This window comes from Manis pentadactyla, chromosome 16, assembly GCF_030020395.1.
Source record: "Manis pentadactyla isolate mManPen7 chromosome 16, mManPen7.hap1, whole genome shotgun sequence".
Lineage (NCBI taxonomy): Eukaryota > Metazoa > Chordata > Mammalia > Pholidota > Manidae > Manis > Manis pentadactyla.
This window is the reverse complement of record NC_080034.1, coordinates 67,007,938-67,032,204: the sequence shown is the minus strand read 5'-3', so window position 1 is coordinate 67,032,204 and position 24,267 is coordinate 67,007,938. Positions and strand designations below refer to the sequence as shown.

Genomic DNA, 24,267 nt, shown 5'->3' with positions numbered 1-24,267 from the left:
GTGCCTATGGTTGTAGAAGTCATAAATTTTAAGAGTTAAGATGTTTTTTATCTTAATCAAATGTCTTTATTATACTTTACTGACAGTCTCCAAAATGTTTCTTTATTTTAAAGGGTGATTATGATGTGGTTATTAATGATTATGAAAAGGCCAAGTCACTTTTTGGGAAAACAGAGGTGCAAGTTTTCAAGAAATGTAAGAATTGTTTATTACTTTTAGATCTTCTACTGTCCTTTTACAGGAAGAACATGGAATGTGTTCTGCAAAGAATATTACATGCATTTTAGTTTTTGTTTATATGGTGCTCTTTTTAAAATGTAAAACAATTACTTCAAAAATAGCATTATGGCTTTTCTTACTAAGATGTAGTGAAAATGAACAACCATGACAATAGGGTAGGTTAATCTTGGACATACTTTGCCACTTGTTAACCATTATGCTACTAAAATATCTTTTTTACTGGAAAGAATCAATTACAGATATTTTATAGAGATGGAAACCTACATTTTAATCTTCCCTCTTCAGAAAGACCAATATATTTATGAATTCTAACCCTACTACAAAGTAAACTAACAACTTTTGAAATTATCTCTAATACCAGTTACAGGAAATAAGATGAACCTAAGTTGCCCTATGATAATGGTTTATCAGCTAGGAGAAATATCCCAGGGCTTTATTAAATTTGTAAATGAAATTCATAAGGACTCAGAAAACTTAATTTTATTTTTTTACTGTGAAAATTTGCATGCAGTGAAGTGCACAGATCTTATATGTGATAGGTCAGTGAGTCTGACAAATGCATACACCCATGTAACCCATACCTTAGATAAAATATTTTCATCACTCCAGAAAGTTCCCTGTGCCTCTTCTCAGTCAGCACCTCTGCCCCCAAGGCAACCACTGTTCTGCCCTCTATAATTTGATTTTCAGTTTCCATTTTGTAAATCTTACGTATATTCTTTCCTTTTCTCATAGATTATGCTGAAGTAGAAACACGGATTGGAGCTTTACGAGAATTACTTCTGGATAAATTGCTTGAGACACCATCAACCTTACATGATCAAAAACGTTATATAAGGTAAACCTTCTGCAGGAAGTTTGACACATGACATATATTGTACTGAATACGTTGTCTAACTCTTCTGCTAATTTGGCATAAATGAGGAAAGTGATGAAATGCAGAATTTTAGGGGCAACTGTTATATGACTTCAAAATTCTTTTGATAAGTAATAAGTTGGGGAGTACTCAGTTTTTAAGGCCAAGAAAAATCCTGCCCATGTGGGGAAAAGAAAAGTAGCCTCATTGCTTTGTCACTCCTTCCTCCTGCCCATCTAACCTCAAGGGATGGGGTGGCTGAGGCACCTTGGGGGCACCCACAGGCTTAGAGCACAACACTGCCACACATGGGGTGGGAAATTCATGCCATGGCTCAACAGTAGAGAAAATTCTGGAAGGTTTTAGTCTTGAAAGGGAAGTGGGAAGACTTTTAAAAAATAGTAGTGCTTTTAAAAGTAATGGACATCCCAGGGTATGACAGGAAGCAGTGTGGGAACTAGCCGTTCACTTTGGGTGACTGACTTGAGTTCTCTTTTCAGTTTCTTCACCTGTGAAATGACATAACACCACAATCTACATCTCAGGGTAGTTGCAAAGATAATCAAGAAAATAGTTAAGGTTTGATATAACACTTGACACATTATAAGTAGTCAATAAATTACATATGTATATAATGTGTATATCAGGATTTCAAAATTTTTAAAGCATATAAATTGTAAGCTTTTTATATTTACAATTTAAAAATACTATTTTCTGCTGGCATATTTTGAATATGGCCTCTCTCCTCAGAGTAGGCTGTTATTTTCCAAGCTTAATGCCTTCCTTCCCTCTTTAATAAGTGGGGTTTATTGAATAGTCAGTAGTTATAAAGTAATAATAGACTACATATATTTATGCATTTGGCTGTCATCACCCTGTGACCATTGAACATAATTTCCAGGAATTGAAAGAGGGTCTGGCCTACAGCTGCCATGCTTGCGGTTGTGGAGGGGATGCCCTGCGTTCCTAGTGATGCAGGAGCACAGAAGGAGCCTGGGCTGCTGTCATTGTCAGCACTCGTGTTACCAAAGAGGACATTCGGAGAGGAGACTTTGGCAAGGGGGTGGAGAACAGTGAAACTGATTGCTGCCACTACCAAAGGTCACCTGCAAGGCTCCCAGGCCTCATGCCAGATGTGCTATGTGTATTGTTTCTAATCCTCACAGTTGCAGTGCAGGGACTTGTGTGTTATACCTGTTTTACAGGTGAGGAAACTGAGCCTCAGACTTGCTGGCTTGGTCAGTGCACACAGCGAAGAGGAAGACTCCTGTTTGGTTTCAAAGCCTATCTTTCCTTTCCTTTAAGCTGCCTCCATAGGAAAGAATGTATTTGGGGGATTTTTCTGCCTTGTAGAATCATAGAAATTTAAAGCTGGAAATAAACTCCATGTTAGTTAACCAACTGCTTCTTTCTTTTTTTTTTTAACATACAAAGAAACAGTTCTAGGGAGGGTAGTCGCCTTGTTCAGGATACACAGCGGATTAGCATCTTGCTGTCTGTGTTCTGTTATGCTGCTTTGCTAATTGTGTTTTGCATTTATTTAGCTGTTTATAGTTTTTCTATTAAATTTGCTGATCGTAATATGTTAAACCTTATTGAGAGTATGATTTCTTTATGTAGTGAATTAACATTTATTCAGATAACTAATTTGTAGTTCCTATGACTAGGTAACCTATGGGGTATCATTTAAAAGGTGGTAGATGTTAAAAAAGATTCTTTTAAGTGGCATATTTAAATGCTTTTGTCTTGCATTTTAAAGTGAAGAGAACAAGAATGTCAAGTAGTTTATGAATTTTGTAATCATTTTATTTGTGATGTTTTCAGAAGACACAGCAATTTTGCTATCCTTAAATTGAGTTTTTATTTATTAATAAATAGGAAAAGTAACATCACAACCAGGTCAAGGACTTTGGAATCTATGATAGGTATTGTGAACACCAAGTGGGGCTAGAGATGGTTTTATCACCAACAAAGATACATCTCTCTTCATTCTCTTACATAAAAAGTTATGCATGGAATAAGTGAAAGACCACCATACTGTCTCACTTTTGTTCACTATTTCATCTAATTGACAACTTGCTGATTTTTCACTCCTTATTCTGTGTTGGTGCCAGCAGCTTTAGCAAGAGGCAAAGCTCCATATGCTGCTTTTCCATGTTTTTGGTAGTTGTTAAAAGTCATGGCAGAATATGGCTACAAGCTTAAATTTTAAAATACTGAGCCTGTGCTCATTATATTTAACATTCTCTACCTTTTCCCTCTAAAAAAGTCTTTTTAAAAAGAGTTCTTTGATACAGTTTTAAAGGAAATAGCAATAACATGTATCATATTCTAAACAAAGATCTTTGAAATGAAACTACTGATTTTAGCTACATGCTAAAAGAAAAGGAGAAATTTGTTGGATTAAGTCATTTAAGTATGGAAAAGCCTAGCACAGGTTGTACTTTTAAACTGAAACAATGTAGAATTTCTGAGAGAATAAATTAATATTTCTTTAGAAACCTCTTTTAATATAATACCCATTAATAAGATGATAGAAAAAGAGTTAGTATTAAATTTTGCAAGCCCTAGTCAGCATACTAATTTAAGCCTTGAAGTTTTTAAAGTTACTAAACAAAAAAGTTTATTGATTTCTCTTGCTGTACTGCTCAAGAAAGGGCCCCTGTAATGGACCACCTATGTTCCTACTCACTAGTTTAAAACTAAAAGGAAACAGTTTTCCTAAAAGAATATTCCTATATATTTACCACTAACATCGTGTCTGAGGATGTTTTATGAGTGAGAGTGTTGGAGAAATATTTGGAAGCAGACAAACCTGTCTAAGAAGATTGCAAAGATTAATACAATCATAAGTCATGTTTTTTGGAAAGAAATGACACAATGTACTATTTGTCATTTATATTCCAGACGATAGGAGAGGAAAGCCTGGTGTCAAAGGAAGAATCAGACTGGGCTTTGAGAGCTTTGAAATGAGTTCTTAATGCCAAGTTATGTGCTGTTTGTTAGATTATGGTTTTGTTCTTGGGATGCTGTTGATTTGTCCCTTTCTCAACACAGCCACAGACTATTTGCAGCCTTATAGGTAGATGGTCTCAAGCAGAAAGAGAAGGGCCAGCTCTGAGGGCTGTCTTGGGAAGCCCTGTGCAGTGTGAGCCGTGCTGTTTAAGGGCCCCTTGCAGGATGAGCAAATGACCAGCTCTCCTTAGAATCAGGCGTGTCTCCCATAGCCTGTGAAGGTCAGGGTGGATAATGTGACTTCAGATTTCTCCTCAACATTTCACTTATTGATAGTTTGTTACTAAATGTTTCTTCTCTAATTAGCTGCTAGTTGAGATGTCTTGTGAGTCAGGAAATACCTCAGGACTGCAGAAGCTTCAGGGAGGCATCAGGTGTATCCCTGAATGAGTAAGACTTGGCTAGAGGCCACAGCTTGTAACCATTAATTTATCATTAACCAAAAATCTTTAGCCCAAGGCAACAAACCTCTTATGGTTTAAGAATAATTTTAAGAGAGTAAATTCAGCTTTTGGAGTTGTTTTAATTAGATTTAACTTAAAGTCCTCCACAGTTTTGCTTTCTGTCCTTTCAGTTACCTGTGGGCAGCTGCCATCAGGTCAATAGTAGCCTAACACTGTCACAGTGCCTGTCATCCATCTCGTTTCATCTCATCAAGTAGGCATTTTATCACCTCACGTCATCACAAAAAGAAGGTTGAGTGCAGTACAAAAAGAAATTTTGAGAGAGAGACCATTTTTACTTTCATCACATTATATTGTTATGGTTGCTCTATTTTATTATTAGTTATTATTAATCACTTACTGTGCCTCATTTATAAATTAAACTATCATAGTACTAATAGGATTAAACAGTATATGTAGGATTTGGTACCATCTGTGGATCCAGGCATCCACTAAAGGTCTTGGAACATATACCCTGTGGATGGCAGGGACTATGGTATATTCATTTTGTGAGGACTGAGGGCCAAATCTCCTGAATAATTTTTGGCATAGTTTTCCTCTGAAATCTGTTTCAATTGTCTATCTGGGTTTGGATATTTTATGTACAAGGAAGACTTGAAATATTTCAAGTACTATTTAAAAACCAAGAAAAATGCCTTTATATACAATACTTTCTAGATAAATATTTTCTCAAACAGTCATGAATTTAGACTTTAAGGTAAGTGCTTCTTGTCACCAAATCTCTTCGTATAATAAGGCCTCAATTGTCCTCATTTAGATTGTTAGAAAATAGTGTCACATTGCCATCTAGTGGCCATATTTCAGACCAGAAAGAAAAAAAAAAAAACTGAAATTAGAAAAATATTCATCAAATATGAAATGACTCTGTTGGCTCCCACCTGTGTTACCCGTAATGACTGAGAACTAAGTAGAAACATTCTGTGAACTACATATAAATAGAAAGGTAAGTTCTCACTGAGTATATAGGATCATTACAAGTTGCATTTGTCTTGGTTGTCCATAAAAAACCCTAATTTTTAAAAAATGTAGTCTCATTGTTAAGTGCATGAAAAGAAATCTGAGTGTATTTCTTTTAGAACTACATCTTAATGACGATACTGACAAGTACTTTTTGAACTGATAAAATTTTAGTTTTCTTAAAAAAGTAATGATTTAAAAATATGATAGTTTTCCTTTTGACCTGTGCACAGAGAAAGCCCGCTTGGTCAGCTTTGGCCTTGCTTTTTCAGGTACCTGTCGGACCTTCATGCTCCAGGAGACCCTGCCTGGCAGTGTATTGGAGCCCAGCACAGGTGGATCCTTCAGCTCATGCACAGCTGCAAGGAGGGCTACGTGCAGGACCTGAGAGGCAAGGCGGGCTCTTCCAGGGCATGATGACATTGTTTGGAAATGCTTAATGGTTAAGGGAATGATTAGTTAATTTTCTTGATATCTGTACCTGTTTATTTGTTTTCTCCTGTTTAGCATTATACAAGAGTGAATTACAGAACAGGGAAGGGAGAAAACTCTTTAACTGTTCCTGCTTTTAATGTTTGACCGGCAGTATTGACAAAAGGTTTGGCTCGAATAGTTAAACTTCTGTGGGAAACAACATGGTGTTGTAGAAAGGGTGTCAGTCCTTGCTAATGCTAGTATTACTCATCATTTCATCTAGCACATGCTGGGCCCTGCTACGTACCAGGCCCTGTACCACGTACAGAGAGAGAGTGGTGAGTGAAATAGACATGGTCCCTGCCCTCACAAAGGTAAACACTTAACTAACCAAATAAAAAGTTGTGACAGATGATACAAAGAAAGGTAACAGTATTCTGAGGGAGGAGAATGCTTTTGGTAGCTGGTTTGCAAAGGCATCTTAGAAAAGGCTCTGTGTTGGGAAAGCACTGGAAGGATGAGAAGGAGCCTGCTGGCCCACTCCAGCCTAAAGACAGGAACCACCTTTGCAAAGATCCTGAGGTCAATTTGAAGGAAGAGGTCACAGCTACATTCACATGCAGGTTTATAAACTTTTATTTGTATAATTCTATCATCCCACAGATACTGAATGTCTGCACTGTGCCAGCTGCTATTGGGTGCTAAGGATACAGTGGTCAGTATTGGCAGATGGGGCCTAGCTCAACAAGGCTTAACAAAATAGTAGGGGAGATGGACTAGGAAAGTAGCCAGTAAGGTACAGTATCCAAGTGCCATGCTAGCACTGTTAGCATCCAATCCAGAGTTCTGAGGTCACAAAATTGACATTCCAAGATCTGAAGAATGTATGTGCTGGCTGGTTGAAATAGAGGAGGGGGAGAAGAAAGAGTAAAGACCATTCCAGAAAGAGAGAGTGTGCACAGGGCTTCTAGCAAGAGAAGGGTGCAGAATTCATTGTGGCTAGAGTGTAACGTGCAATCAAAGTGGCCAGGATTGAAGCCAGAATTAGGTGGTACCTGGTCCTGGATGGACTTCATTAGTCTGTTCAAGGGGCTTGCACTTAATCCAGAGGACACTGAGGGAACAATTAAGGGTTTAAAGCAGGAAAAGACCTGATGAGACAATATTTAAAAGACAGCTCTGGTTTCCATGTGGTGAATGGATGAGAGGAAGCAGGACAGAACAGTGAGGCCATCGGGAGGCTGCTGTGGCTATTCAGATATCTCCCCTGGCCTGGAGGGAGTGTATGTGCAGAAGGAGGTAGATTTGAGAGCTGTTCCCAAACTGGAAATGATAGGATTTTGTGATTGAAGAATGAGGAGGAGAAAGGGCCCAGGGGTGATTCCCAGATGTCTGACTGTGGCAGCTAGTTAGGTTGATGGCACCATTGATTAGGGAACATGGAGGAGAAAAATGATTTTTCCCCTTTCTGTTTGGACAGGTTGACTTTGAGTTGTTTGCCATGCAAGTGGAGATGTCTACTAGGTAGTCGGATTTAAAGAGCAAGAGATTTGGATATGGTCTGCATGCATATAGATGGTCCCTGGGAGTTGATGCATTCATGCAAGAAGATGGAAACAGAAGGAAACTTCAGACAAAATCATGAGGAGCAATATTTACAGGGCTGGTGAAAGGGAAGCCTGCAAAGAAGAAGGGGTTGGAGGGGGCTAGGAGGGGGACAGGACGGTATAATGTCACCAAACCAAAGAAGAGAGGAGTGGTTGGCAAGCGATTTAAGATGGATAATAAGAGAGAGAGAGGTGTCCTTTGGATTTAGCACTGAGGCTATGGTTGGTGATCTTGGCAAATGCAGTTTCAGTGGCCTGAGATGCCAAGTAGACCATACAAAATAAGGCATAGTGATATTTACAAGGTTTCCAGGAGGAATAAGTAAACATGAGAACAGTGGGCATAGAAGGTAGTACACAGTGGAGAGGTCACAATTACTTATTTATAACAGATTTGTCATGAAGTAGTTGGCTTGGATGTGAGTACTTTTTCAGGTGATTCTGTCCTTTTCTGTTCTTGTTACTTAGGAAACTTCAATTATCTCTTTATTGATGCTACATCAAAATTCCTACTAATGTCATTAATTATAGTTTTAACAAGTAAAAATGACATCAAATAATACACATAGTCAGTAGTCTCTGGTGGGTATTTAGAGAGCCTTACATATTTGTTTACTCAGTCTACTCTGTTAGGCAGGACTCTTATCCTTGACTGCCCGTCAGAATTCCCTGCATATTTGTAAAGACTGAATTCCTGGCTCCACCTTATTCCTACCGATTATATTAGACTCGCTAGCAGTGGAGTCCAAGCGTCAGTATTTTTTAAAGCTTCTGGGTGATTTGGGTACAGCCACTGTTAGTGACAGTGAGCTAGATGCTGTGCCAGAGACTGCAAGTAGGTTGTGAGCAAAACCAGCATGGTCTCTGACCTCTCTTGACATATTTTTTTTTAAATCATATTAGCATTTATTTATCACTAAGTATAGTCGTGAAAAATGTTATGAAGTGGGGAATACAGAAATCTCTTCCAGGCTAGGGAGGGAGAGGCCAAAGGAAGTTTCCTAGAGGAGGATGGTATTTCCACTGTACCTAAATGACAAGTATCAATTGTCTGGATAGAGAGGCAAGGAGAAGTAGGCCATATGCTAGTAGGTGCTCAGTGAGTGCTACCCCATTCCCCTGCACTAACGAGGCCAATTATTGCAGTGATGATATTCTCTAGATACAAACATTCTACATGGTCTGACAAAGGATTTTCCTACTTACTGTTCATAAGGAACAATCTGACTATGGAATTTAGTTATGAAAATATTTGAATTTCTGGGATGTGTATGTAATTTATGAAGACAACATATAGACTATTTGAAATTGGAAAAATTCCAGGAAATTTTATAGATATTATTGTTACATCCATACCTGAAATATCTGATAGCCACTATTCCATTGTCAAAGGTCTGAATCTTCCTTGCAGATAAACAGAGATACACCTCTACCTGATGGATTCCTTCCCTGTCATCTGGATGTAACATTTTGCTATACATATTAATCCACAACTTCTTAAAGGCAGCATTTCTGAAAAAGAAAATGCCAAGATCATGTGTAATTGGAGCCCTGTCTTTCTTATCCACTCTAAGCATGTTGCGGAACTTGCTCATCATTTGAGAAATAATTTTAAAAATACACATTTAATGAATCCATTTGTTAATGATGAGCTTTACTGAAAGTTATTTTCATAAGTAGGGCTTTTTTATTAGGGAGTAAACAATTTACACCTCTTTGAACTTACTTCATGACAGTATAATGTAAATTTCCTAAATTCGTGAGTCAGATGTTTATAGGTTATATTTTATTCTCCTTTGACATCAGAAGAACATGCTTAACTGTGCCTTCTTTCATTGTCAGAAATACTACTACTATAAACACCATAGATAATCCTAACATATAAGAGCCTTTTAATTGCAAGATTGGCATGTTCTTTTGAGCTCATATCAGAAGGGGTTTTTATGATTTTATTTGGAGAATTCCAAACATACTTAAAAGTAGAAAGGATAATATAATAACCTCACATGTACTTACCCTAGTTTTTCAGTAGCTTTCAACTTATGCCAATCTTATTTTATTTATCTATGCCCTTACTTGTCTCTTCCCCTCACTCACCCAAAATTATTTTTGAGGTAAGTCAATCATTTCATCCGTAATTCTTTTGGTACGTAATTTTCAAAAATAAAGATACTTTTGAGGTTCTTATAAGAAAAGGCCAAAGATTAAAGGTGGCAATGTGAGAGGTGAGATAGAGGCCTCCTCCTAAAACTGCATATAATACGAAAATATAATTAATACAACTAATCCTGAAAGAGCAACAGGAAAGAAGGCTGCATCAGATTGCATACAAGTGGAGAAAAGAACAGGCCTCACAGAACAGGATAACGTACAAAAGCCATGACCCAGCGGGACCCAAGCCCTTCCGCCACCCCAGCTCAACTGGCGGGAGGAAGAGGAACAAGCAGGGAGGGCGTGGAGGCCTGGGACTGCTGAACACCCAGCTCTGCAGATCTGCTGTAGGAGCACAAACCTACATTGCATGGTGCTCTCATGATTACGGGGGTTGGAGAGCTAAGACAGGCAGAATACCTAGAGAGACTGCAATTCCAGCTGCTTATGGAAAATGGATCCATATCCAGCTGCTCTGGGACAAAAGAAATGTGGGCAGTCTGAGAGACTTCCTCAAGGCCAGAGGGCTGTTAAAGGGGTAAGGACTGCACAGAGCTTACTGCTCAGGAGAAAGGACAGGTAGAAAAAATTGTCTGGGTGCACTCTGCCCAGCAGGTTGGGAGCTTTCACGATCTTTAGGCACTCCAGCCCTCTGGCTGACTACACAGTTCCAAGGCCCCCCATCCGTGATACGCAGCCTGCTGTACCTTCCTCCCAGCCAGCCTACACCTGGCTCACAAAGGGGCAGCCCCTGCCCTGGTGTCAAGCCAGCCAGAGGGAAGCCCCACCTACAGCAGCTACAAATGCAAAGCATAGAGGCTTATACCTGTGTTCTCAGCCCACTGGTTCTGGCAGTGGAGACAGGCATAGCAGCTGGGAAGCAGGAAACAGCTCTTTCCTCCCCCCAGACACCAATACCACTCCCCTGCGACCCCCAACATTGCTTCAGGGGCTGAGCAGCTCCAGATGTGGAGCTTCTTGGCACTACAGGGCACCACATACAAATAAAAAATGTCAAAGGGACCTGGTTCAAAGCAAAATCATACATACACCAGAAAAAGTCAAATGAAACTGATCTCATGAATCTTCCTGAAAGACATTTCAAAATAAAAATAATAAACATGCTCATGGAGTACAGAAAAATATTCAAGTACTCAGGAATGAATTCCAGGTGGAGATCCAATCATTATGGAACACAGTATGAGAAATGAAACATGCAATGGACAGTTTTAAAAACAGATTAGATATGGTAGAGGAGATGATAAACGACATAGAAATTAGAGAAGAATACAAATATGCTGAAGCACAGACAGAAAAAAGGATCTCTAAGAATGAAAGAATATTGAGAGAACTGTTTGACCAATCCAAATGGAATAATATTCATATTATATGGGTACCAGAAGAAGAAGAGAGAGAAAAAAGGATAGAAAGTGTCTTTGAGGAGGTAAGTCCTGAAAACTTCCCCAATCTGGGGAAGGACATAATTTCTCAGACCACGGAAGTGCACAGATCTTCCAACACAAGGGACCCAAGGAAGACAACACCAACACATATAATAATTAAAATGGCAAAGATCAAGGATAAGGACAGACTATTAAAAGATGCTAGAGAGAGAAATAAGATCACATACAAAGGAAAGCCCATCAGGCTATCATCAGACTTCTCAGGCCAGCAGGGAGTGGCATGATGTATTTAATACAATGAAGCAGAAGGGCCTGGAACCAAGATTACTTTATCCGGCAAGATTATCATTTAAACTTAAAGGAGGGATTAAACAATTTCCAGATAAGCAAAAGCTGAGAGAATTTACCTCCCACAAACCATGTCTGCACTGTATTTTGGAGGGACTGCTATAGATGGAAGTGTTCCTAAGGTTTAATAGCTGTCACCAGAGGTAATAAAACCACAGTAAAGAAAGTAGAACAGCTAATTACTAAGCAAATGCAAAATTAAATCAACTACCCTGAAAGTCAATCAAGGGATAGACAAAGAGTACAGAATATGGTACCTAATGTTGGAGGAGGAAGAAAAAAGAGGAGAAAAAAAAGAACCTTTAGATTTTGTTTGTAATAGCATAGTAAATGAGTAAAGTTAGACTCTTAGATAGTAAGGAAGTTAACCTTGAACCTTTGGTAACCACGAATCTAAAGCCTGCAATGGCAATAAGTACATACTAATTGATAATCACCCTAAATGTAAATGGACTGAATGCACCAATCAAAAGACATAGAGTCACTGAATGCATAAAAAAACGAGACCCATCTACATGCTGCCTACAAGAGACTCACTTTAAACCCAAAGACATACACAGACTAAAAGTGAAGGTATGGAAAAAGATATTTCATGCAACTAATAGGGAGAAAAAAGCAGGAGTTGCAGTACTTGTATCAGACAAAATAGACTTCAAAACAAAGAAAGTCACAAGAGACAAAGAAGGACATTACATAATGATAAAGGGGTCAATGCAACAAGAAGATATAACCATTATAAATATCTATGCACCCAACACAAGAGCACCTAACATATGTGAAACAAATACTAACTGAATTAAAAGGGGAAATAGAATGCAATGCATTCATTCTAGGAGACTTCAACACTCCATTCACTCCAATGGACAGATCGACCAGACAGAAAATGAGTAAGGAGACAGAGGCACAGAACAACACATTAGAACAGGTGGATCTAACAGACATCTACAGAACTCTACACCCAAAAGCAGCATAATACACATTCTTCTAAAATGTACATGGAACATTTTCAAGAATAGATTATATACTAGGCCACAAAAAGAGCTTCGGTAAATTCAAAAAGATTGAAATTGTACCAACCCGCTTCTCAGACCACAGAGGTATGAAACTAGAAATAAATTGCACAAAGAAAATAAAAAATCCCACAAATACATGGAGGCTTCACAACATGCTCCTAAATAACCAATGGATCAATGACAAAATAAACACAGAGATCAAGCAATATATGGAGACTAATGACAACATAATTCAACACCGCAAAATCTGTGGGAAGCAGCGAAGGCCGTGCTAAGAGGGAAATATATTGCAATATAAGCCTACCTCACGAAAGAAGAACAATCCCATATCAGCAGTCTATACTCACAGTTAACAAAACTAGAAAAAGAAGAACAAATGAGGCCCAAAGTCAGTAGGAGGGGGGATATAATAAAGATTAGAGTAGAAATAAATGAAATCGAGAATAATAAAACAATAGTGAAAGCAAGAACTGGTTCTTCGAGAAAGTAAACAAAATAGATAAACCCCTAGCCAGACTTATCAAGAAAAGAAAGAGAATCTATACTCATAAACAGAATCAGAAATGAGAAGGGAAAAATCACTACGGTCACCACAGAAATACAAATAATTATTAGACAATACTATGAAAAATTATACGCTGGCAAAGTGGATAACCGAGAAGAAACAGACAACTTTGTAGAAAAATACAACCTTCCAAGGCTGACCCAGAAAGAAACAGAAAATCTAAACAGACCAATTAACAGCAACGAAATTGAATTGGTAACCAAAAACTTACCTAGGAACAAAACTCCTGGACCAGATGGTTTCCCTGCTGAATTTTATCAAAACAATTAGTGAAGACCTAATACCAATCCTCCTTAAACTTTTCCAAAAAGTAGAAGAGGAGGGAATACTCTGAAACTCATTCTACAAGGCCAGCATCACTCTAATACCAAAACCAGGCAAAGACACCACAAAAAAATAATTACCAATATCCCCGATGAACACAGATGCAAATACACTCAACAAAATATTGGCAAACCGAATTCAAAAATATATCAAAAAGATCATCCACCATGATCAAGTAGGATTTATTCCAGGGATGCAAGAATGGTACAATATTAGAAAATCCATCAACATCATCCACCACATCAACAAAAAGGACAAAAACCACATGATCATCTCCATAGATGCTGAAAAAGCATTTGACAAAATTCAACATCCATTCACGATAAAAACTCTCAACAAAATGGGTATAGAGGGCAAGTACCTCAACATAATAAAGGCCATATACGACAAACCCACAGCCAACATCTTCCTTAACAGCAAGATGCTGAAAGCCGTTCCTTTAAATCAGGAACAAGACAAGGATGCCCACACTCTCCACTTTTATTCAGCATAGTACTGGAGGACCTCGCCACAGCAGTTTGACAACAGAAAGAAATAAAGGGCATCCAGATTGGTAAGGAAGAAGTTAAACTGTCACTGTTTGCAGATGACATGATATTGTACATAAAAACCCTAAAGAATCTACTCTGAGATCTAACATCTGAATTCAGTTAAGTTGAGGGATACAAAATTAATACACAGAAATCTGTTGCATTCCTGTGCACTCACATTGAACTAGCAGAGAGAGAAATCAGGAAAAAATTCCATTCACAAGTACATCAAAAACAATAAAATACTTAGAAATAAACCTAACCAAGGAAGTGAAAGACCTGTACTCTGAAAACTACAAGACACTCATGAGAGAAATTAAAGAAGGTACCAATAATTGGAACACATCTTGTGCTCATGGATGGGTAGATTTAATATTGTTAAAATGGCCATCTGGCCTAAAGCAATCTACAGATTCAATGCAATTCCTATCAAAACACCAACAGCATTCTTCAATGAACTAGAGCAAATAGTTCTATAATTCATATGGAACCACAAAAGACCACAAATAGCCAAGGCAATCCTGAGAAGGAAGAATAAAGCTAGGGGGATTATGCTCCCCAACTTCAAGCTCTACTACAAAGCCACAGTAATCAAGACAATTTGGTACGGGCACAAGAACAGAACAGTAGACCAATGGAACAGACTAGAGAGCCCTGATATAAACCCAACCATAAATGGTCAAATTAATATACAATAAAGGAGCTATGGACATACAATGGGGAAATGACAGCGTCTTTGACAACTGGTGTTGGCAAAACTGGACAGCTACATGCAAGAGAATGAAACTGGTTTATTGTTTAACCCCATACACAAAAGTAAACTCCAAATGGATCAAGACCTGAGTGTAAGTCATGAAACCATTAAACTCTTAGAAGACAACAACATGAGCAACTTCTTCCTGAATGCATCTCCTTGAGCAAGGGAAACAAAAGCAAAAAAGAGCACATGGGACTACATCAAAGTAAAAAGCTTCTGCATAGCAAAGGACACCATCAACAGAACAAAAAGGCATCCTACAGTATGGGAGAATATATTTGTAAATGACATACCTGACAAGGGGTTAACATCCAAAATATATAAACAATTCACATGCTTCAACACCTAAAAAGCAAATAACCCAATTAAAAAATGGGCGGAGGATATGAAGAGACAATTCTCCGAACAAGAAATTCAGGTGGCCAACAAACACATGAAAAGATGCTCCACATCACTTTATCAAGAAAATGCAAATTTAAACCACAATGAGATATCACCTCACACTGCTTAGGATGGCCAGCTTTGAAAAGACTAAGAACAACAAATGCTGGCAAGGATGCTGAGAAAGGGGAACCCTCCTACACTGCTGTTGGGAATGTAAGCTAGTTCAACCATTGTGGAAAGCAGTATGGAGGTTCCTCAAAAAACGAAAAATAGAAATACCATTTGACCTGGGAATCCCACTCCTTGGAATTTACCCAAAGAATACAAGTTCTCAGATTCAAAAAGACATATGCACCCCTATGTTTATCGCAGTACTATTTACAATAGCCAAAATATGGAAGCAACCTAAGTGTCCATCAGTAAATGAATGGATAAAGAAGAGGTGGTACATATACACAATGGAACAGACTAGAGAGTTGTTCAGCCATAAGAAAGAACCAAATCCTACCATTTGCAGAAACATGGATGGAGCTGGAGGATATTATGCTCAGTGAAATAAGCCAGGCGGAGAAAGACAAGTACCAAATGATTTCACTCATATGTGGAGTATAACAACAAAGCAAAACTGAAGGAACAAAACAGCAGCAGACTCACAGACTGCAAGAAGGAACTAGAGGTTATCAAAGGGTAGGGGTGTGGGAGGGCACGTGGGGAGGGAGGGAGAAGGGGATGAGGGGTATTATGTTTAATACACATGGTGTGGGGGGTGAGGGTGAAGACAGTGTAGCACAGAAAAGGCAAATAGTGAATCTGTGGCATCTTACTACGCTGATGGACAGTGACTGCAATGGGGTATGGGTGGGAACTGGATAATATGCATAAATGCAGTAACCACATTGTTATTTCATGTGAAACCTTCATAAGAGTGTATATCAATAATACCTTAATTTAAAAAAGATACTTTTGAAAACTAACCATGACACCACTGCCTAAATTATCAGTAATTTATTATATCAAATATTCATTTAATTCACCAACTCAAAAGCAGTTTAATAGGTCTAGTATGTTTCTTACGTATACTGAGAACATGGCTTTTAAATTAATATTCAGTACAAAGGCAAACGTTATGAAATGTGGCACCGATATATGTAGAACATGTGTTTCCTAGAACTGGAAGAGTTAGCCATTAGTAAAATATGGTCTACTTTGGCAAAGGTTTTTACACTTAGTTTTCTGGTTGTTGTCGTTAATGCATGTAAACATTGTTAGACACATGTTAGCTCTTTAATATGCACTTGTCTGCATTTATACAGGTAATACAGATATATGTGTGTGTGCATGTGTTTATATAAAATATTTTCCTGAATTATAAGTTTACTGAAATAAAGCACAATTGTTCTTTTATGTGAAATATATCTGGTTGTTTGTGATGGACTCTCAGTTGATTATTTATGAGCGTCCTAATTATATATAATATAAATGAACGTAATATGGAGGAAGATCTTCTGAATATCACTTGATCTTTCTTTGGATATCCTTTCATAATTATGACATTTTAGATCTAGAAGAAACCTGGGAAATTGTCTAGTTCAATAGATGACTTTAGATCTATCTATTTAGTATGTGAGGAAGGTGTCTCAGAGAAGTCAGGTGACAAGCCGGCTGCTCCATGTCCTGAATAGCAGCAGAACTGGCGAGTGGTCCAGACTTCTCATCCTACCAGGCTGCACTCTTCTGGACCTGTGACGCTGGACAGCCCGCCCCTCACTGTTTCTCTGTATTCTGCTGTTGGAGTGAATATTTCATCACATGGAGTTTCTGAGCATGATGAACGCGATGACAACAGTGCCCACATTTCATACAGCACTGTGTCATAAACCTTCATTGTTTTTACTCGGGTATTCTCAGGAGCTTGTTTTCAAAATGAAAGCTTGTTGCATTCTAAACCTAAAGAATGAGTTATAACTTCTGTTATAATATCTGTACTTAGACTTTAATGCCAGAAAAGAGAAATGATTGTAACTATTTAAGTAAACACCCAGGCAACACAATAGTTAAGAACTGAGAGAGTCTTGTGAAATAAAATACAAATTTAAATATACAGACTAAATATTTCAGATAGGAAAAAGTTCCCTGGTATCATTTTAATAAAGCTGGTCTTTACTCATGAGTTTAAGAAACCTAATTAGCATATAAATATGTTTTAAAGTCTTACAGCCTTTACATGGTGGTTTGGGGAAAAATGTTAATTGTATTTAGCCTTGTAGTCTTAGGGGAAAACATGAGGAGCAAAGATGATGATAGATTTTCAGAGACAGCAGTCCTCCATACAGGAGCTACCCTTTTCTTTTCTAAGAAAGATTCTTCTGCATATGAAGCATTTGTCAACAGAGATATGTCATGATGGTCTTATGAACACTTTATTAGATCTTTCTCTGGATTCCAGTTTCTATAGTAATAACAAAGACGGAACTGGCAGATGGTGCCCTCCTTATTATAAGCACTAGAACACAGAACAGGAGATTTACTGTTTCATTTTTAAACACACCTTGCCATTTATCCTCAAATATTCCTCACTCCTTTTCCATGGCCTACCTTTGTAGCCTACATGTGATCTGTGGTTTTTCTAAGGAGAGGCAAAGATGATCAAAGAACAAAAATAGAGATTAACATTTTAAAAACTTATCTTGAAAGCGTAGATGCTAATAGAGGAGTTTGTTTTTTCCAGCCTGAACTGGTTGACCGCTTTGCCTCTGTTCCCCTAAATTCAAAGCAGCCTGTGTCCTGAAGATATTGCACATGGAAAACTTTTACCACCTTATAAGAAGTGTCATTCATCTCTTAAAATTCCTGTGAAATAGGTCCAAAATTAGACTGCATCTTCAGGTTTCCTGCCAGGAAAAGCCCTGGTTAACCCCCTACTGACATTCTCACACAGGGTGTTTAAAGGTAGCCTTCAAAGGTGTTTTCTTCTTTGTTCTGAAAATGAGTTTAACTCTTAAAATACATTCTGGCTATATGTAATAACTCAAGGGAAAAGGTGTCAGTCTTCTCCTAGAGTAATTATTCCCTTCTTTCTGATACATACTTAATTAGGACTTCCAAAGAGACATTACAATGGGGGCACAATAGGGAACATTTAGGATAGGAGTAATAGCTCAAATAAGCAATGTGTTCTTTAAAATAGTCACACAACAGAAGGAAGTACATTGATTTGTGGCTCAGGTTCTCTTTGAATATTTATAGATGACATATCACACCTGAAAGTTTAATTCTGAATCACCACAGTGTGGATCTATTATAGAAGAAAAATATTAAGAACAGAGGCTGATGCTAAATATCTACTCTTAATTATTTCAGACACCGAGCAGATTATTAGGTTAATTACTTGCTGAAATAAAAATGTTTTCCAGTGAACTTAAATATCAAAAGGCTGTATTTTCAACTCAAGCTCATAAAACAGATGCACAAATTATATGTACAATTTTGTGAATTCGCAGACTATAACTATATTTTTCTTGATACTTAAAAAGTACAGGTATGATCTTTGTAATTTGTATATATGTGTGTATATGTCTATATCTATCTATGTATTTAATTAGGGGGTTAATAAATGTAATTCTAGTATTCCCACAATGTAGGTTAGATAGACTTCCATTAAGTTGCAACCTCCACTGGGAAACTGGCAACAGGTTCATCGAATTATCTGTGGAATTACAAAAATATTTCCATGGTTAAAATGACAATAAGAATGTGTTGTTATGCAAATATTAAATATTATAATAAAATGGTAATTTTATTTTAAAGTTGTTATAGTGAGGTTGTAAATAAGGAAGGTTCTTTTATGAAGTTACTTTCTGGAGATTTAAAAAATAGTCTCTCTCCTGAATGTTTATCATAATAGTATGAGCCCAGTGTAATACAAATTGATTTAAAAAGAAAAAAAGGAAAGGCACATATCTGTGTAGGAAGCACAGATAAGAGATACTAAGTTGATTGCCACGTCCTCCTCCCGGTGACTAAGTCCCTTCCAGTGTGGATGACACAACCTCAGCTTTATCTGCACACTTACTTTTTGCCTGTTGTGACTACATAGTATTTTTTTAAACTGTCTTTTGAAGATGAAATGCTTTTAAATGCTTCTGGTGGGATTTTATTCTCTTGCTTTGAGATTTATAAGCTTTAAGAAATATATAGAAGAAAGTAGACTCAGAAGAAAGAATTAGGAGAGAAGTTGCAGTTTATGACTGAAATTTAAAAAAATCTCTCCGCATAAGTGGTAGTCTGATTTTCCTTTTCTTTTTGTCCTTCTTTCAGGTAGAGAAAAAAATCCAGGTTTTATTCAGTGTGCCATGAATTACACTTATAGTGCATACCATTAGAAATTGTCACTGTTGTTTGTAAATAGTGTAAGTTTACATAAGCAGTTTTAATTATGTTAATGCAGGTCAGCAGGTTTTTACATAAGGCTTATAGGTTTGTTTTCTAATCTAATTTGAAAAGATAATTTTAGCTTCCAAGTTAAAATTAAGACTAGTAATTAATATGAGTAATTTAAACTTTTTTTTAAATCAGTATCTTAGGACTTGAGAATTTGATTTACTTTTCAAATAGCATAGGATTCATTTGTAGATATGTATACTAAAATAACAGCTGTTGAATATCATAAGAAAGAGTTGGATTAAGTTCTCTTTACTTGTTTCTTCTATTTTATACTAGATTCTATTCACCTTACAATGAATGATCTATCTTTGTTAGATCAGACAGGCCAATAAGTCTTATGGCAAAAGGGCCTTTTTGATTTTCCCAGCAGCTGGTTCTTTTCTACTGTCTTGGCTTACTGTACATCTGGAGGACTTCTTGCAGCTGGCAGCCATTTCATGTCTAAGCCTGGTCCCCTGTCCTTCAGAGAGAAAAAAAATTTTCACAGAGAATGTCAAGCACACATTGAATTCTAGCATCAACTCGTAATTTTTAAATATTCATTATTACCAATATTTTAACTCTGTATTGTCATTTTTGTAATAATTATCTTACACTGAGCACATTTTCTCTTCTTAAATCTACATATAACTGCAAAAGAAGGATAGTACTTTAATAAAAGCATAAATAATTTTGGTTATTCACCTATCCACCTTAATACAAATAAAAGGTTCTTGCTTATGTGCCAATGTTAGTTAATAAATACTTCTTTAAAGTTTACAACTCTGGTTTAGCTTGTAAAAAGTGTTTCCTCTTTTCAAGTATTCTTTTGAATGATGTTAAAATACACTTCAGAATTGTTGCCTGGAACCTGCTAAGGACAATTTTGACACCCTAAAAAGTGCATGGAGGTTAACAGGATTGTGTTAAATATTTCTCCATTTAATTTAGATTAAATGAACCCCTTTAAATTAAGGAAATGCCCCGTAGGAACTTTAAATATATAGAGAGGCATAAGATCAAAAAGAACATTTTTATCTGTTGACACAGGTCTAATTCGTGAGGAATTTGTAATTCTGCCTTGATACGCCTGCCTCCGCCCCTGCCCCCCCCCCAGCTTTGGCATTGAAATTCTCCTGTGTGGTGTGCTTAAAAGGAATCCCATCCTGCCTGTGTCTGTGGAGGCTCCTGGCCCCGCGTGTTTGGTCAACAAGCAACAGTGGGTGGTCGGGCTGTGGTGCAGGACAAGGGCCCGCTGTGCACAGGAAAATGTGTTCAAAGGTGTTTAAGGGCAGTGAGGAAGTCGGCCGCCCTTCTGAGAGTCCAGGGGCTATAGATCAGTGTCCCCCCACACTATTGTAGACTGTGAGAAACTGGCTGCAAGAGGCATGAAGGATGAGAAAATATAGTAACCTTATTCACCTGGTTCTACATCTGCAGGCTCCCATCAAGAAAGGTCTCTTCTGCCCTTTATGTTGTGTAGAGTCTGTTAAACAAATACTGAACTATTTGCATTTAAAATAGGGAAAACTTGCACAGAATGAGTTGAAAGGATTTGAATGATACATGATAAGTTTTTCTGAAAGATTTATGTAATACTAGGTATAATAAGAATTTTTTATAAAGTCTTTAAGTCATTATCAGGTTTTTTTAGGAATCAGTGTTTTAATTTTAACATAAACACTTAAGTTTTTGAGCTTTGCAGAAGGTCTTTCCGTATCTATAGGTTAGCATAGAGCTGAAGACTTTTTACCTAGTAGAAATCTGACAATTGTTGGGAAAAAATAGCAAATGTTTCAACTTGTTAATAGCAAATTGTGAAAGACTGATAGTTTATTTTCTTTTAGAGAGGTATTACATTTTAAACTTTTGATTATTTCTACACTGCAGCTTTTATTCTTTTGGTGAAGTGACTGGGTTGCTTTATTGGTGTTCTGAAGAAAATAACTTACACAGCTTGTGAAAACACATTTTCTGTTTTTATTACTAAAACAGAACTTCTCTTCTGTTTATATAGTTTTCTGAAAATGATTGTTCTAATTTTATGTTTGTTTGTAATCTGCTAAATTTCTTCTGCATACTCATTAGAAAAAGAGTTCCCTTTGCGAGTGCTGGTAGCGTGTTACAGAAGCTTTATTGAACTAGAGGAACAGAGTACTGACTTGGTTGTCAGTAGTTAAGAAGCTTAGTCTTTTTTTCTTTTTTTAAAGTTTTAAGTGTTGAAGGAGTCGTTCTTCCAAGCATCTATAGATAAGATATGTATCTTTTATTTGATATATTGATAAAATTGTTACTCGAACGCTAGTTTGTGGAATTTAGAAGATATAGCTGAACCTTAAGAATATTTAGTTGTAAAATTTTGTTTGTATCTTTTTTTCTGTAACCACAACATAGGATTTTAGAATTGGAAATACTACAGTGATGATTTCTTATGCTATTGGGTATGTTCCTGTTAGCAATTTTGTCTCCACAGTCATCATTACCTTTTAGTTATTCCTTAGGTAACCGTGATAGATTAAAGCCAAATAATTTTGATTTTATAAGTACTTACTCATTTATTTGTTACTCTGCTTAGTGTCTTTAAAATAACCAAACTGTAAGGTCCCTAATAACAAATATTATGAGGTTCTGTTGTTACTTCTTAACTTTTACTTTTTTGTTGTTGCCTTTAATATTTTCTTGATGTAATTTCCTTTTAAGTCTTAATAGTGCACATTTGCAGTCTGTGTAGAGGCAGACTTTTTAATCCATTTAGGTAACACCATAATCAGAATCCTGAATTGCAGGAATTGTGAGCAGAACAAGTATATTTTCCATTTTCTTCTCAGTGATGACTTGAAGTTTCAGATTCATATGTCATAATCAGAGTCAGAATTTTATGGTTACAAAAGACTACCAAGTTGCGTAGTTTCAAGCCCTGAGTTTTATGAATGATGAAGTATAAGCCAATCATGACTCTCTGAGCTAGCTGCAGAATCCCATACAAATTGCACAGCCATGAGAATCTTGGGTAGAATTAATTAATCCCTGCCTCAATATCAAATATAGGGAACAATTTGTTAGCATTAGCACAAATGAAGGCAGAGTTTTTCATCAACATTGTAAGCCTATTTGATAAAAGGCTTTTAAAGTTTTTCCATCTAGAAAATAATCATAGGAGCAGTTCATTTCCAGAGAAAATTTACTGTCAAGAAAGCAAATAACCTCTCATAACTCATATTAATGCAGTATTAATTTTGAAAAAGATGAAGTCAAGCCCATGCTTACAAAAACTTTAGTCTCTATCACCTGCAAAATGTCCCGCAGCAAGCTCACATTCTAATGAAAATATTGAAGTTGTGTGTATACAGCTGAACACCATCCTCAGCTGGATACCAAGGGGAAGATAATTTAGGTTTTAAGGAAAAATACCCTAAGTAACATCATTTTCAGTTACATGTGATCTGCACATAAGTCAGAGCATGATATGAAAATTCCTAATTACTCTTCATTTATGTGATGTATATATTTCTCTTAAACACATCCAGAGATTGCTGTCATATTGTGAGGTAAAACAATAAAAAGAAAATACACTGATTTTTTTGTAAGCTATTTTAAAAGCTTTTGCTGATGTTACATGTTACAAAAACTGTTTTTTTCATCCTTTTCTTTGTTCTTTATTACTCATGCTTATTTATCAGAACCACTTCACATTTGTAATAATTCTGTGGGATAGAAGTACCAAATCGTGTAATTTAGTTTAAAATGAGTGTCAGAATTCTCAAGGTTGTTTTGACACAATAGTAATTTCTGACAACTGACATTTAAAATGTTTTTGTTAATTTTCTCTTCAAAGGATAATCTTCCTAATTCCCTGTTAAATAACTCATTATAATACCTTTTTTTAGGAGCAAAATGTTGGGGAGAGAAACTTGTTTCTGAATGAATGCCCGCCATTTAGTTTGCAGGCTTGTGCATTTGTGTGCAGCACTGAAGCGCTATCTTCTGGTCAGTCAGCAGAAACACATCTTGCAGATGTGTTCCAGATGCTGGTTAGTCCTGACGGCGTGTGTGCTGTTCTAGCTCCCTGCTGCTGAGGTGTACTTGGTGGTAATCCAACAACACCAATTAAGAGATTAGTTCGTGTTAAACTTTCTTTTCCTGATGTCACAGAAATTGATAATGCTTTTAATAGAAGAAAACCATATTCTTAATAGTTCTCTTACTAAGGGGAAAGATAAATCAATCTTTTAACGGTTCAAATACTCAAGATTTAAGTTAATCTACATAAATTATTTAAAATTAAGCCATCTAAATTAAAATTATAAACATACCAGTTATGGGGAATTATTTAGTAAATGGTGTATTTAAAAGAATGAAATAGTTGAGCAAGAAATACCTCAGAGAAAGCAGCCCATTAAACCAACAACGTAAGAATGCACAGCATATAGGGAACTGTCTGCTCTCTTCCCCAGGTCACCCAGGCCTTCCCAGCCCCATGCTGGATGTGGAGAACGATGTTCGTCCCTCCGCGCTCGGGCATCTTAGTCAGACTGCATCCCTGAAGAGGGGCAGCAGCTTTCAGTCCAGTCGAGATGACAGTAAGTTTCTCTCTACCCTGCCTGTGGCTTTTAAATTTGTACTTGTGTAATTTCAAATTTTTTCTCTTAGAAAGTTTCATAATTAATTGTGTCACTGCTGCTAAGTATTACCAATCATCATTTCTTATACTTACTAAGTAATTGCCCAGCAATTAAATTTAAATAATTAAAATGTATTTTACATCAGATGTTAAAGAAATGACATTTGATTTTTTTTTTTAAATCATTGGGCACAGG

General features: G+C 36.9%; 1 protein-coding gene across 3 annotated transcripts in view; it reads left to right on the top strand.

Annotated features, from left to right (window-relative positions):
- The window catches only part of EXOC2 (exocyst complex component 2), a 229,325-nt gene that overhangs the window by 112,904 nt on the left and 92,154 nt on the right, over positions 1 to 24,267 (top strand). For all 3 annotated transcript variants that reach the window (XM_036888667.2, XM_036888666.2, XM_057494016.1), the window contains exons 9-12: positions 114 to 195; positions 976 to 1,078; positions 5,805 to 5,923; positions 23,905 to 24,030. In XM_036888667.2, the coding sequence (XP_036744562.2) occupies positions 114 to 195; positions 976 to 1,078; positions 5,805 to 5,923; positions 23,905 to 24,030 (430 nt within the window). The remainder of the gene's footprint in view (positions 1 to 113; positions 196 to 975; positions 1,079 to 5,804; positions 5,924 to 23,904; positions 24,031 to 24,267) is intronic.